Raw genomic sequence first — 16038 nt, 5'->3', positions numbered from 1 at the left:
GGGAGCATGAATGAAGTGCTTTGCCAAAGAGGAAAGTAAGCAGGAGGGATTCAGATCCTCTGGTGCTCTGTATTATGCGCAAAACCATTCCCACCACAGTGACGTTGTCTACATTCCCTTTCAGTTCAGAGCAGTCCTCCAGCTACTACGAATTTCTCGGCGTGAGCAGCTGTCAGGACGTGGTTCACCTGTATAGGCTGCTGTGGTCCTCCACAGTCCTCAACATCATCGGGTTGTTTCTGGGGATTATTACGGCAGCCATTCTTGGGGCATTTAAAGACATGGTAAGGCTCACAGTCTTTTGCCTTATGTGAGGACTTCTGTGCTTGTTGACATTATGAAATGGGTTAAAACCAGGGAAGCATAAGTGTATGAAAGAGGCACTTTAAACGTGTTTCCTGTGTGATCTGGGAGTCTGGAGTCGTATCTTTAGGCTAAGCGGTTGCCAGCTGCTCACAGCTAAGTAGGTCAAGCCTGGTCAAATACATGAATGGAAGGGAAAAAACAGGCGTCTGTGTGAACAGATGCTGGGGATTCACTTAGTGGCATCTTTCTTTCCTTCTAATTCAGCATTCAACATGTGGGCCAGCACAGAGTTCAAGGATGCTGGTTTGTGGCTAACATGTAAAACTCAAGTCCTAGCTGTGACTGTTTAACCGTATGTAGTTCTTTTCCCAAGAATGGGGATTAACTCTGAAGTACCAGTCAAGTTTTTATTTAAACAGTTGTATTCAGGTCACATTAACCTTCTCTTTTGTCTCACTAAGGAATGGCACCCTCTAACTGCTCCCTGTGCCACACCACCATGTTGTGCTGATGTGCACTACGGCACTCAGAAGAGGCTGTGTGCTGGAAGGTATTCTGTAATAGAGTGCCTCATCTGCCTAGCTTTTCTGACATGTTAAAAGGGTGAAGTAGCTGTTCCTGGGATTATCACTGTCCGTGGTCACGTTTGCTAAAGCAGCGCCTAAAGACCAACCAAGTGGCTCATGATTTACTAGGCACTCAGAAGAATAGATGGTCCTGGCCCAAAGAGCTTCCAAACTAAATGGGCAGAGGCGGGGGGATGGAGGTGAAATGCAGGAGCCGAAGGGAGGTGTGATAGCAGCATGGGTCGTCTTAGGTCCATGATGTTTCTGGTGACTATTCCGGAGGAGAAAAATAAATAGAAAGACAGGTGAAAGGAAAGAAGAGAGGGATGGAGCAGGGAAGAGGAAGCAAGAGAGGTGGGTGGGATGTACACCTGGGGGGCCAACTGGAGGAAAGGGGCTGCTCAGAGCTAGCAGCCAGTGAGCCAAGGACCCAGTCAGACTGGAGGCCATCCAGGCCCTGCTCTGACCATCCAGCATCCCTTAGCAAGCATGTCCAGGCTATCTACAACGTGTGCCGGGTGCTTAAAACCATGTGACAGAGCAGGGCCATATGAATTATTTGAAATTCACCTTGTTAAGAGTTGCAAAATGTTTGCTGGAAATATTCCTCTCTCTAGCTTAAGGCAAACAAGCACACTGAGCCTTCACATGTAAGAAATGTGCAGCTGAGCTGTCCTTTATGTGAGAGGACTTTTGCAAAGAGTTGATAACAAATGGCAGCCAGCCAGTAAAGAGTTGCGGCTGCCTGATAGGAGGGAATTGAAACAGCTTTCCCAGCTTAATTCATACCCTCCCTGTGAGAGGAGCAATGGCAGAAGGGGAGCAGAAACAACCACAGTGGTAAACGAGGGGAAGAGCAGCTACATGAGGAGGGGAAGGCAGGCATCATCTACAGTAAGTCCTTGGTAGAGCACTGCAGATTTCCAGTGCTGCTAAGTATTTTCCCCTGCCTAGCAGATGGGTGCGAGTGCCTCCACCAAGGGCAGCTGTGGGAGTTGCTAGTGCTCCCCTGCGATGGGGAAGGGTGCAGAGAGCCAGCCTGAGTCCACTTAATCTGTCTCGCACAAACTGAGGCTTACGTGGGATTTGGGCTGATGCTTCATAGCAGGGCGAGCTCCAGCCCAGGCTCACTTCTGTGCTGCATGGGGGCCATCGCTGCACTGCTCACGAGGGATGCCAAGCCGAGGAGACGTTCCTGGGAGAACTGGGGTCTCCATGACCTGGCACATTCTCTCGCTGGGAGGCAGAGCCTGGGTCAGGTTCTGGGTCCTCTGACTGAGCAGCATAAGGCCGTGCAAGGAAATAGCAGCAGCAGCGGACGTGCAGCTTCCCCCCCAGGCTTAGCTGGAGCAAGTCTGTCGGGGCTCCAGCTAAAAACCTGATCTGAATAAGCTGTTTAATGTCTCCTCTGCAGTGGGAGCAGAGCTAGCTTAAGGGAAAGATGAGTTTGTCTCAGTTACCTCAGCACAGTAGCCATGCTATGCTTGTGAAAGTGTTACTATAGCAGCAATCCAAAATGCAATGACCGCTCCTTGCTCCTGCCTGTGCTTTTTCAGGGTCCTTTTGAGTGACGTACCAGAGCTGGTCTGCTAATCTGCTGCTTGCTTTCGTTACGAAAGGAGTAACTCTTGGGGGAAGACAGGGGCCAAGAAAGCATCAAGCAGAAGAGGGAGAGAAAGGGGCATGGGACTGAAATAAGAAAAAAAACCCTTCAAAATGTGTGGGAGAACAATTTTCTTTCTTTCAGGACATCACCTTCCCACAGAAATGCTCACTGGCATTTTGCAGGGAGAGCTGCAAAGCCCACTGAAACGCCTCAGGGCACTGCTCCGAGGTTGACTTCCAGAAAACACAGGGCCAGGCTGACTAGTCAAACAAAAAACATCATGTTTATCTCTGGGGAACGCTGGCAGCCAAAACATGTTACAAAGGGGAGAGTTTGCAAAACAGCGCCGTTGCCTCTAAACCCATCACATTTCCTGGACAGAAAAAAAAAAAAAGTGGTGTTGTGTTGGTTGTTGCGGGTTTTCTTTCTTGTGACAAATTCCCTGCAGACCCTGGCATGCTCCCCGTGGTTTTGCTGCCTGCCAGAGGGCTGTGCTGGCTCAGTGGGAAACATTTCATCCTCTCCTGACCCCCAAGGCGTCAGCTCTCAGTGGCTCCTGTGTCACCCAAGGGGCCATCCTCTGTGATCTGCTGGGTGCTGGGGGAGCTGCAGTGGAGCTGCCACGGTGCCCTCCTTTTCAGATCTACAGTGTGCTTGGATATAGGATGCCAGCTAGGCAGTTGCCTTAAAATCACCTTTAACAAAAAGTAGATTGAGATATAATGTAAATAGAAGTATGTACTTGGAGTATCCAAAATGGTAAAACACCATGATTATTTCTTACAGAAGAAAAAGGTAAAGAAATGCATGGAAAACTTCACTTGCTGGTCCTAAGAGTTAATCTAGAAACTCCCTTCCATGCCCTGGTATTCATCTGATGACTTGTAGATGTTTTCCTGACACACCTTGCGAAGGAATCTGCCTGCCCTCTGTTTAGGGTTGCATTAATCAGAACTACTGATGGTCCTGGTGGGGCTGCTAGCTTTTTTTTTTTTTTTCCAATTAGTCTCCTTCTTGGAGTCCTCAAGGGAATCTGAACAGATTAAATATCATTCCCTTCTCTCCTCTCCTCTCCTCTTCCCTCACCCTGCTCTAAAAACAAAACCAAAATGAACCCCTAATTACTGAGCTACTTGCCATGTGTTCATGTCTTAGCACTCGTGCAACTAAAGGTGCAGCCTGATGTTAAAAGTAGTCGTACCTCAGGAATAAATGCTTTGGCAGCTCTGTGTCAGATCAGCGAGCTGTCCTGCCTTGCTCTGCAGCCGCCCAGCAAGCCGCTTGCGTGGCCGGGTTGGAGGTGGCCAGACAGCCCCTCCGGCCACAGCCCGGTTTCCCCACGCTCCCTGACCCGAGGTGCCCGCATTGCACTGGCAGCGTTCCCTGGCTGGTTCACAGCTCCTTATCTCTCTGGCTTGGGTGGTGTTTCAGTTTAAAATGTCTCCACCTGCCCTTGTATTTTATGTGACTAATTTAACATGGTGTCATTACTGGAATACTTGATAGAAGCATCTAACCAGCTTCAATACCTGCGAATCATTGCGGCGCCAGGCTGAGACCAGATAGCATGATAACAAGGTGCTTTGATCAGTGGATTTGGGGTGGATGACTCCCCAAAACTGTCTTCTAGGACTGTTGTGATATTCATCCTTAGCAATTGGAGAGCATTGCTGCTACAGATGGAGAGAACGTAAGAGGACTAAGAGAGGTTCCTGGGAGAAGGACAGCAGCACCCAAAGGGACGCACACCAGAAAGCTGGTGACAGATGCAGAACAGAGACATCTGTGTTTCATGTTGGGCAAAACAAGTGTTTCTTGCTGCATTTACGTCCATAGCCAGAAGGACTATGGCCAGGGTGAGCCGTGTCGCTGGCCCCAAACCTTGGGTCTGAGGCAGGCTCGTTAGCTGCTTCTCACTACTGCTGTCTGAAAGGCAGTGTCTCTCCACTTCTCCCCACCATATCCACTCAGGAGGGCGGGTAGAAAGGAGGTGTTTTGAGGAGGGTACCTTGAAGATGAGAGACTTGCCTTCTCCCATGAAATAGGCTCTGTGCTTTCGACCCCAGCCTTTCTCTGTGCCAGCTCTTGGGGTGCTAAGTTCCTCGAGAGAGCTAAGGCCTGGATTGTCAGGTAACCTCATGTGGTACATCAGTGACCTAGATGATGTTTTCCATGTACAAACACAATTAATATAACTCTTTCTCAATCATGGAGAGATCTCACGCTATCTCCAGAGGATGCAGTGGTTTATGTCTCTCACTGATAAATCTGAAAAGAAATGCCAAAACAAAAAAATCCTGGCTGCTGCTTTCAGCATTTTTCTGGCAACCACCATATTTTATTATTTCAGTAAAAAGAAAATTCCATGCTCTCATGTAGAGGAATCTGCTAATAAAAACAAAGGAGAAAAGAAACCACTGGATTTGTCTCATTTTGCAAAGCAGAGGGACATGAAAATCTCAGAGAGCTCTACTGTCTTTCACAAATGGTTGTATAGCACGGGGTTTTAGTGTTTAACACAAGCCCCCTTTCACATTTAGCTTTTGCTCTTTTTTTTTTCCTCGCCCAGTTATATTAGCTGGTTTAATATAAGCTACTACTTCTTCCTGCAAACCTCATCTCGCTTTGCAGTTAAGGGACATGCCAATAAAGCCACGGGATATGATGAAGGATTTTATGCAGTAGGAATGAGATATACACGTGGGGGGTGGTATTGCACAGCCAGCAGCAACCTCCATTTCACAAGTGAGAGGGGGCTGTGAAAGAAGAGCAAGTGGTCTGGAAAGGAAGATCTTTGTAGCCCTGTGTAGGAAAGCAGAGAGCAAAGACATGAGGGCATCAAGTAGTTGCTATTGGAAAGAGTCTGCAGCAAACTGTGAAGGACTGGGTGTTTCGTGCTGAAGAAGAGGCGGTCAAAGCTGTATGCTGTGCTCTTCAGCGTGTCTCGGGTCTGGAGTCCTGCCAGTGCTTCTGTAACTGGTGCTAGGGAAGCACCAGCAGTCTTTTTCCAAGGGAAGATTAAAATAGCTGTGTATTTCTGGTCAGAAAATTCACTCCAGATACACCCTCCTCTCATTCTGTCTGCTCCTTGTTTTTTTGTAGTACCGGTATTGTGTTGGAAAATAGCAAGTTGTTAAATTGCCTAGTTGCTTGTGTTACGACCAGTTCCCACTCCGGCCCCCTCTGAGCTGTGCTGATATATTGTTGTCTTCTGTGCTCAACAGGTACCTCTGTCCCAAATTGCTTTCGGTGCTGCACCTCCTCCTCAGATCCTGTACAATCCTGCCCAGCAGATCCTGACATACGCTGGGTTCTGTCCTTCTGCAGCAACTATTTCTACATACCCATCCTACCCGTTACCTCTTCAGGTACAGTACAAAATGACACCCTTCTTACTCCATCAGAAAAACATAAGCTGCTACTCAGTACAAACTCTGTAGTGGTAGATCTTGGCTCCTGGGGGTTTGAAACGAGGCAAAGAAGTTGGATCCCAACTCAGACTCATCTCCTGGATGACTTAGTCTGGGCCTAGTTCTCAGGTCTGTTCTCAGATCTCCGGCTGTCTCTGGTTGTCCTTTGGACTCTGCCTGCTGACTGGGAGTCCCAGTGTGGGATTAGAGCTGCACTACAGTAGTCATGAAGGTGAACACAACCCCCGTGTTGGGCAAGATAAAGCAGCACCAGAGGCATTGGGGAAGCAAAGGAAGCATCTGATACACACAGGATTTGGCAGAAAAGTTTACACACCATAGCCCACCTGACTCTTAATATAGAGATAAGTAGATTAGGACTCATCAGATGGAAAGGAGACAAGAAAGGGGAGGAAATAAGAGGTCCGTGAAACTGAGTGATATGGAAAGGATTGTGGATGGATATTAGTGATAACTTCTAATCACACAAAGTTTTGGTTGCCCCAGTAAAGCTATTAGGTGGCAAGGTAAGCCAGAAATAGGAAGTGTTTTTACACACCAGGGAAGATTCAAATGCCACAGGATGTTGTGGAAGAGTATAAATGAGGGGTTAGGAACATCAGCTGCTGTTAAATACAGGGATTCAGGTGTCACTTGCAGCCCAGCAAGTCCCCAAATGGTTGCCTGCCACAAGAACAAATGGGGGCTCATCAAAAGATGGAGCCCTTTTTCTTTAACTTCCTGTAAACATCTGCTACAGGGCACCACTGGGAGACAGGTACAGAGCTGTTAGGGCAGTTGGCGGAGGCTGGTGAGCCTTACCGACCAGAGGCAGCTGGCCTGAAGGCAGGAGAGAAAGCTGCCAGAGGTGCAGCTGAGTCAGCACTGCTTTGCCTCCTTCAGAAGGATGAGGTGCAAGTCGTGCTCCAAGCCTGTGCTGCGTCCAGTCAGAGCTGGCCTGGAAAATGCAGGGAGTGGTGCTGAGGATGGTGTTTGCTTTTTTTTTCCCCCAAAGTGAGGTGAAGAACGTAGGGTGAGCTGGTAAATAACTGAATGTACTGAGACCCTAGAGCAATCATAGGAGTTTGTAGATTTTTTTTTAAAGCACAGTAAGACTGTTTTGTTCCATCCAATGGCTTGTTATACTTTGGCTGTGTAGTGGTAGACCAGTGAGTACCACGAGTTTTGCAATACTTCTTAATTGAAAACACTGCATGTTTAGCATGAACTAGCCATGGACCAGCTCCCCACAGCCTCGTGGGCTACATCTGTTCAGGGCCAATAAGCTGCCAGGCACAAGTACTGGGACATGATGGTCATCCACACACTGAATTGTTAGTGTGCTCCTGGTATGGGTTTGGCCCAGACCACCTAACAGTCTCCCAACAATGCTTAGGAAGGGGTCAGAAGATGGCAAGGGCAATGGACTGTTCCTGGTAGGTAGTGTGCATACAGACAGTCACACTGGTTTGGTGGTAAGAGTTCAGCTGTAGGGCTGTGGTATGTGCTGTGCCAGTTGGCTTCACAGCCAGAGAACAGTCCTTGGCACGTCTTATTTATTAACATAAATGGGGCCAGGCACTTTTGGAGACCATGGGGTTGAGAGGAAAAAAAGAACATCTCTTTTTGTTTGCTTTTAGCTGAAAAGCTGTGCTGTTCTGCAGAGTTCAATTAGCACGTAGCCAAGAGTAGAGAGAGAAGGGGATAAAAACAAATGAAAGAAAGCAATTAAGCTGAAAAGATGCATGTAAGTAGCCATGAGGATGAATTGTAACTGTTCAGTCCTGTGTCCACTGAAGAACAGAAATACATCATATTTACCCCAAATTCTTAACTGCATTCCAAAATAAATACAGTTCTTTTCCTAGATTTCCACTTTTTCTAAGAAGCATGCTCATTTGTCTTCTCTCCCCTTCATAACAGTCAGAGGCAGACAGTACCAGCTGTCTCCAAAACAGGAGAGGTTAGCGAGAAGCACCGGTCTCCAAAAGGGAAAGCGCTTAATCCTCTTCCTGGGGGAAAAAAATAAAAAAAGCAAGCCGCCTTCCTGCATGTATGAGCTCATTATGTTGTAGTTTGGAGAGAAGTAATTTCTGCATCAGTGTATGAGTTAAAAAAATCGTAATAAACTTACTCAAAGATACCAATGGTGAATGTTAGAAGCAGGCCCGATTAGGAACAACCAGAAACTTAACCATCATCCACTTCCGTTACTTGAGCGCTGTGGGCTGAATCCTTGGGGCTGGAGGTCTTCATGATGCATCTAAGTGCTCTAGGCAGTGCCCAGCTGCTGGATTCAAGCCTTCACAAGCCCTGCTCAGTTGGTCCTCGGCCTTAAGGCAACTACAGGCCCTGGGACTGGGATTCATCTGGCTAAACACAGGGGCTATTGGCATGTAGGGATCTAGTGCTGCCTGATAATGAGATCAGGTAGCCACCTGGCCCCTGCTGCCACTCCGGGAGCATCCAGGTCCTGTAGTCCCTGTGTCACATCTGTGTGGATATCTGGGATATCCCATGGCATCCCAAAAGGGCTGGACGCTTACATGTGGGCGACTGACTTGAGCTCTAGCTCAATGTCCATGGTGTAGGAGACTCTGCCTCAGCTGCTCTACCCTTTAGAGTCCACAGGGAGAGCCACACACAGATTATCTCAGGCTAAAGATATATGATGTGAGTGCTACAAATACACCCTGAAGGCTTTCCACTGACTAGGGGTGGAATTTGGTTGCTACATGTCACTATGCTGTGCGCTTAAATATCTATGTTCTTGAGCCTTCAACTGAGACATCAAAATCTGAGGCTGAACCCTGTATCCTAGGGGTGTAGTTCAGTTGCCTAAAGATATAGCATCTGAGATGGCCTAATGGTCGCAAGACATCCATACAGGGCTGGCTGATGTGGGCCAAGGTCTACATGAGACTCGCACATATTTCTGGAGCAGCTGGCAGAGGGTGCCCTTGGGCATCTCAAAAGGCACAGTGTTTTTGCTTCCACGTAGAGCAAGATCCACATAAGAGCCCCAAAACGCACCTCTTTTCTCAGCGTTCCCTTTGGCTTGCCGAAGCTTTGGCTGAACCCTGTTCCTAAGCCCCTGCATTTCACATTGCCCTGCACCTGCTCCCAGTTGGGGCAAGGTCACACACATGGTGGTTCAGTACAACAAAAGGAGCAAGACCTTCTTCAGCTAGGAGTTAAGGGGGAAAAAAAAGTGAATTGATGCCAGTTAATGAAGTAAAGCAGTTAGCAACCAAGTACCAACTAATAACTCTAGTTTGAACCCTCACCTCAACCAGAGGAAATCCACAGCCATAGTTCCTCGTCCTGGGAACATATCCCACCTTGGGCTAGTCTGGCATGCAACACACCTAGCCTAAGCGCTGCCCCCGCTTGCATGGACTGAAGCTCCATTAGCGCAAAGGCTATGAACCTGAGTTCACCTGCGGCTCCCACCATTGAGCAGATTCATTCCTAGTCCTCTGCTGAATCCAGTAACTCACTGAATGACTGCTTGCTGGAGGGGCAAACAAAGCCTTTAAAAAAAAAATCACAACCTGAGCTGGTGGTAAACACTCCTCAGTTCACCTCATGCTTCCTTGTCCACAAGCAGAAATCGGCCAAATGCAGAAAAAAAAAGGGTGATAACAGGAATGCATTTTTGACAAGGATGTAGCCAGCATTTCTTTTGTTTACTGTGGCATGTGCTAACAAAATCATTCATCCCTTACTGGTACAGTTCAGTCACAACTAGTCTTGGTAACAGGCCTGCCAACTGGTCAGGTAAATGATTAGCTGTGCAGGGACTGGTGGCGATGACAGCCGTAAGGGTTGTGCCAGTCATTCCTGCCAGAGGAGAGCTCATTGCAGAAGCAATTCCAGGCAGACAGATGGAAACAGTGGCTACAGTTTGAGGGGGGAGGGAAGCAACAACTCCAAAATAAATAAAAAAAACCCAAACCACCCAAAACCCCAACAACTACGTTTGGAGCTGATCTAGCTAGCAGGTCTGTCAGTATACCTGCACTGCCTCCTGGAGAGTTAAAGGGCATAATCAACCTTCCTCAGGACGCCCCCATTCTCACTCACTAAGTCACACTGTGGTACAAATGCCAGACAACATTCTCCTCACCATGGGGGTTTGACCCAGGGCAGCAGCCCCTGCTCACCCACAGCCCCATGGAGAAGCCAGGCACCGTGGCGTGGGGTCTGCCAGCCCTGGGCAGCTCTGAGATGCCATTGTCCAAGTGCCAGCCCTGATAGTGGCCTTCTAGATGGTGACTGTTAATTTTTTTTAGCAGCAGGCAGCATTTACTTGCCGAGGTTTTTCATTTCCCTTGAAAAAGATCCATGATTACTAGTTTTGTTTTGTTTTGTTTGTTTTTTAAATTCCAGGCACTTTAGGCCTGAACCTGAGGGGAGCTGAGCACAACTCTTCGGATGAAGCCCATGGACTGGCATGTGTTGACATATGAGGGGAGGAGTGAAATCCTGACCCTCTTGAAATCAATGGCAAAACTTGGTTTAAAGTAGTGGTAGGATTTTATCCAGAACATTAATCCCTACATGCCTTCTTTTGTTTTGACCAACTCTGCTTGTTCCTGAACATGGGCTGCTTCCTAAGCTCTATCTATTTTTCGTGCCTCTTTCACCCAAAGCCCCATTATAGCCGAGACAGCCAAAGCAAAAGACTTACAGGGAGACACATGCCTACCTGTAAAATTTTCTCTTCAGAGGAGCCTGCATTTGGCACAGGAATAAGACCTTGCATTTATTTAAATTTCACAGTGATGCCTGCAAATGAGCAGCTACACATAACCTAATTAGCCGGTCAGGTGCAGTGCCTCACCCAGGCAGCCAGAGCTGCTTTTCCTGCAGAAATTCCTGTTCTGCTCTGTTGCCTAGCTGTATGCGCAATGTCTATTCAAAATGACTTGGGTTACAGACGGAATCTGTCTTGTTTTGCTAGACACCATCATTTCTATACTTAAGCAGGTGCTTTAAAACTAAAGTGAGTATTGTGCTGCAATGCATGAGAAATTTAATTGTGGGGCTTATTATATAACACTTACATGGCAACCACTTAATGCAGAGCTGCAAATGGGGTTGTAATCCTTTACTGAAGAAGGTATTTTTTTCTTTGTCTATATACAGCCTGCCAGCAATTTTCCAGGAACGTCGTCTACTGACATTTCTTTATCAGAAGAAACTCAGCCGCCGTCTCAGTCCAGCTCCAGCTATGGTCTTCCCCCCAACGCTCCAGCCCTCTATACGCCGACTTACTTCTTGCCTGGAGAAAAGCCTCCACCATATGCACCATAGAACAAAGAATTTCTTTTAGGTAGCTGGTAGGCTTTTATTTTGTTTTTAAGAAACCTCTGGAAACCGTGCTGTGCAGGCACTAGACTTCCCAAGGAACCCACCGCAGAGTGTGTTACGGCCACTCTGCTTTTACCCACGTCTCACTGTGAGCAGAGCAGAACCCTAGAAACGTCAGGGTGGGCACATCACCAGCGGGGTGACCAGTCACCACCAGTTTGCCTGCCGTCAAATGCAGTGTTGCTTTCTGGCTACCATAAGCATGAGTTTTTTTCCTTCTCCAGCTACTGGAGAATGATTTTTCTTCAACAGGAGAAATGAAGAAAGCACCCTGGATACCTGTTCTGCTCTCATAAACCAATATAGAGGGGTTTTAGCCTGTGTTGTCCGAGTGGGTAGTCTGGAGCTCTCCGAGTCAATCATTTTGGGTAGGAAGAGACGAAGTGTTTGTTTGCTTGTAGCATTTATTTAATAACCCTTTTTGGTGAAAGTGTTGTACCAATAAAAAAAAAGTGTGGCAATTATTTTACAATAAAATTGACCGTGTATATTTATACTGTACCTAATGCTGTCTATATTTGTAAGGACAGGAAAACAGAAGAACAGAGGAAAAAGCACCCTACTGAATTGTTCTCTCTTTCAAGTCTCAAACAAAAAGGTTAATTTTATTGGGACTATTTTATCCAAACTTTGTGCCAGTCTAGTCTGCATAGTAAAATGTCATCTCAGTGTGCTAAAGATGCAATTTCCAGATAGGTATTTAAGCTGCACTTTAGTGTTCAAATTAATTCCTTTCTAGTCAAAAGAGGACCACAACCAAAACCACTCTATGTTAAACCCCAGTTATTTATTTTTAAACTGATCAAGACCTGATCCAGGCATTTTACAACAACTGAAACAGAATGGATGAAGGGTCAGATTTCCTTCTTTTTTTTTTTTTTTATTTTCTCCTATTGTATAGAGACAAAAATACGTTGACAAGGCTAAGCAGCAATACCTGTAGCAGTGCCAGCGACAGGAACAAAGTCTTGTCCCTGTCGTGCGCACCCTGCCCCCTCGCTGCGCACCACGTTAGCTGGGATCCCTCTTAGCACGTCGCTGCCATATTTCAGGGCAGGAGCGGCTATACCAGCATGAAACCCCGTCATACCAGTATGAAACCCCGTCAGACTCCTGCATCCCTTCACTGCATTTGGCTCTTGCAGGAAGGGTGGTGCTGCTGCTTGCTCTATAGATCTTACAGTCTAGACAGCAAAGAAGCTATAGAAATTTCCTGAAAGGCCAAAGAGCAAAGCAGAGAAAGGAAGGTATTTCTCATTAATTTTTTAAGCAGCTGCTTCATATTATGAAAATATAAAAAAAAACCCTATAGAAACAAAACCAGCCTACTTGACAGTTTCCTTTGAAAGGAAGTGACACCATCAGGCAAGCTGAAAATAGAACAAAGAATGATCAGCCTTTTACAGAATATTTTCCACCTTTCAAGAAGTTTGTTAATTTATGCGTTGTACCTCTATGTATAAAAAGCAGATTCAGTACTAATACAAATAACATCAGAGGTTAGTTTATATGGACAGTAAAAAGCATGCTTTGTTCAATTAAGACGGATTTTCTGAGATGAAAAGTTTTAGGCCAGCGATGTTAACGTGAGTGACAAGGTGCCTTATGTGTATTGTTGACAAGGTGAGTTATATGAACCTGGTTAAGAGAAACAGAGAGGAGAGCATTATTTTTCCTTTAAACATGAATTTAATGCATCCAAAATGCTTAGTTCTTGTGCAAATGCATGTTGTGACGAGCACAATCATCACCCTGATCATGGAGTGGAACGACAAATTCACTTCTCTTTACTCACTATGATACAACCGGGGGACCACCAGGGTTCGTTTTGGGGACTCAAAGCCCAGAACAGAATTGCTCCCTTTGAGTTGAGCACCTAGACAGCTAATAGAACAAAAATTAAATCAATATTTCTCTTGGGCTGAAGCACAGTGACTGAGAAGGAATGAAGGAATGCTTATCACCTTTTTCCTCTTTTCAATGGTACATAGAAGCAGCTGCCTCTTCCTCCAGCATGGTACTGCTATAGGGTATTAAAAACAACCCAGCTTGACACAAAAGACCCCTGCTTTCTGTAATTCTCCAGATGTATAAACTCTGGCTTTCTCTTCTAAACCACATTTTGGGTTTGGGGGCGTTGTGGTCTATGCAAAATATCTTTGCATACATGCACGCATATGCACAGTCCTGGAGAAATTTTTGCTCTGAATTAGATTGGTTTAGAAAATGAAATTACAGTCTTTTTTCACATAATATTAAGTCTGAAACTGCAGCGTACCACACTGTACCACAGGATTCACGTTTCCAGGATCCAAAATAATTCTGGCCTCATAAATAGTACCACTTACATTAACACAAAGGTCAGACATGTTTGTGACTCATTTATGCCACATGGGAGTTTTTTGGGAACTACCACAGAAATTATACAAAAATGCCAGACATAAGACTATTTTGCTAAGATGCTTCCTTTGAAAAGAACAAAGTAAACCAGGGCTTGTTTCATCTCCTTGGTTTAAAAAAATAGTAGGTGTCTTCCAAGTTTGTACTGTTTTCATTAGAGCTACTCCAAGTTAAAAAGATGGGAGATGTATTTCGGTAAAGGACTAAAATAACCATGAAAAACACATAGAAAACAAAACACTGCAGTGTGGAAGTGCTATTAACCACAGTATCTTCAGGATTCCCGGCTCTCACTGGAGATACTAAACTAATGTTTCTTGAGTTCTCCATCATATCACAAGTTGATCCAGTGTCATCAACTCTTAACAGAAAGCACTCTCAGGAACAACATGGTTTCCCTTGCTCAATAAAAAAGCAAAAACAGAACTACTGGCTTTTCCTACCCATGCACACTCTGCCAATAAGTTATTACTGTCTAGTGAGCAACTCTCCTTTCAAACTTGCATCTGGTGGTAGCTGAGTGTAAAGAGTCTTTTGACAGGTCCTTCTGTAAGTGTAAATGAGTACGTTGGTTGAAAGCGACAAAGCTCTGGTCTCTTCTGCCCTACTGCGTTATTGCTGACTAATTTGGTCATGATATGGAGCTATGATGTCATGCTGCCTAATGGCTAAGAGAGTACCTTCCTCTTCTCTGCTAAATAAAGCAGGGATCCTTACCAGCAAATATGTTTGGGATAGTCTTCCCCCTCTTCCATCCTTTCCTCTGGGACAGTTACATCTCCACAGCTTGGTCACAGAAGTTGTCACAGGTCTGGATTATTAGGCTAATCTATCACCTCCATATTTGGCTAGGCAAAACATGACATAGGATGACCAGGAACAATTTATAAAAGACCTTGTAGGATTGGACATTTTCCATGTTAACCCTCTGAAGCATAGGAGAAACTGAGCCACACAGTGTTGTGTGGATTTGTGTTGGATTTCCACCACAGCATATACCTATCTTTCTCAGTTCATTAATGTGATGCAAGACAAGGACCAAATAAAGCAAGATTTAAGTGCCTCACAGCAGGCTAGGCAAAGCCCACCCCAGCTTCACAAGGATAGCTTAAAAGTTGAATGTACTTCATGGCTCTACAACCTCTCCCGAGTAAAGCCCCACGCATATTCTCACCACACTGCAGTTTGGCCTGGCTAACTCTCACAGTCTCGAGCCTCTCTGCTCCCACTAGGCTCACAGTGAGTGAGCCAACCGAAAAATTAAGCAGCAAAAATATGTCATCGCCAGATAATATTCCCCAATTCTTGACACCTCATCATCTGCTTCAGCGGTTATTGACACAAAAGCCATATGGCTTTCAACTTATTGAGTCTTTTCTTCTAGTTGTTTCCAGCTGACCCGATTTTGTTTTCCATTTTCTGTTGACCAAGAGTTTTTCTAAAGGTCACAATTGAGTCTTCTATCTGTGGTACCAGAAAGAGAAACTCTAGCAATAAGAATAGCAGCAACCATTTGCTCTCCAGCCCAGAAGATATGTAATACTGACATAAGCACTTAAAAGCCCCCACCTCCAAACGTGAAACCAAACCAACCCACCAACCCCCCCCCCACTAGTGTAATCTCCACATCAGGCATAGCCTGAGTCATTATCTCCAAACAACAGAATATAGAATAATCTCAGTACAGATAAATTAAAAACTTGTATGTAAATATTTTATTCTCTCATATTTTGCAAATCAGAAAGCAGTGTTTGGTAATAAAAAATAATACAGAATTATTATTTTTCTTCCAGTCCACACTCATATATTACCAGGTTTTCCACATTACAGATAAAACTGTCTCTTACAGTCTAAAGATAACATTCACTTTAGGTATATTCTGTACTTTTGGCTTTTTTAATATTAGTCTTCTGAACTATTTACAAATATATTACAACCTTTAAACCTCAAAGCAAAGGAGTATTTCAATAATCAATCTGACATAAGGATCAGTAGCTCCTACATAACTTCAGTGTTTAAGAGAAACTATACACGCAGTGCGGTAGGTCTGAATAATTTATATCTTTAAAAAAAAAGAAAAGCATTGAAAGTTTCCGAGTATAAAACTTTCGCATTGCAGTGGTACCTACTGACCCACCTCAACGGGAGGACAGGAATGTGAGGTGATGTCACTGTGCTTGTGGAGAGCCTCGTCTAAGTCCAGTGCCTTGCTGCTCAGCTTGACGGTCATGCAGCCGTGGTAGGATGCGGTGACCGGAGTGGAAGTCACAGGAACATCTGTGTGAAAGGGGAGACAAACATCTCTGATGGCTGGTTTTGAATAAATACCTGCCCTACCTATGCTCAGATGAGCATCACTTCAATGAATTCAAAC

The 16038-nt window shown here is 45.4% G+C and overlaps 2 protein-coding genes across 3 annotated transcripts in view; one reads left to right on the top strand and one right to left on the bottom strand.

The window, feature by feature from the left end:
* TMEM255B (transmembrane protein 255B) overlaps nucleotides 1-11744 on the top strand; it is a 76451-nt gene extending 64707 nt beyond the window's left edge. Inside the window, exons 7-10 of one of the 2 annotated variants that reach the window (XR_015704821.1) lie at nucleotides 125-284; nucleotides 5703-5846; nucleotides 10281-10420; nucleotides 11040-11176. Coding sequence is in view for 1 of the 2 variants with exons in the window: in XM_087758002.1 (XP_087614128.1) it covers nucleotides 125-284; nucleotides 5703-5846; nucleotides 11040-11207 (472 nt within the window). In the remaining variant the exon portion in view is untranslated. Of the gene's footprint in view, nucleotides 1-124; nucleotides 285-5702; nucleotides 5847-10280; nucleotides 10421-11039 lie in introns of both variants that reach the window. The other variant, XM_087758002.1, reaches the window with a different exon arrangement.
* Nucleotides 11745-15356: 3612 nt separating this feature from the next.
* The window catches only part of GAS6 (growth arrest specific 6), a 43262-nt gene continuing 42580 nt past the window's right edge, over nucleotides 15357-16038 (bottom strand). The window contains exon 15 of the mRNA XM_087758227.1: nucleotides 15357-15941. Coding sequence (XP_087614353.1) covers nucleotides 15790-15941 — 152 coding nt within the window. The 3' untranslated portion in view covers nucleotides 15357-15789. The remainder of the gene's footprint in view (nucleotides 15942-16038) is intronic.

Source organism: Nipponia nippon, unplaced genomic scaffold, assembly GCF_047370975.1.
Source record: "Nipponia nippon isolate SJK-2023a ecotype South Korea unplaced genomic scaffold, ASM4737097v1 scaffold_2, whole genome shotgun sequence".
Classification (NCBI taxonomy): Eukaryota; Metazoa; Chordata; class Aves; order Pelecaniformes; family Threskiornithidae; genus Nipponia; species Nipponia nippon.
This window is presented reverse-complemented; position numbering and strand designations above follow the sequence as displayed.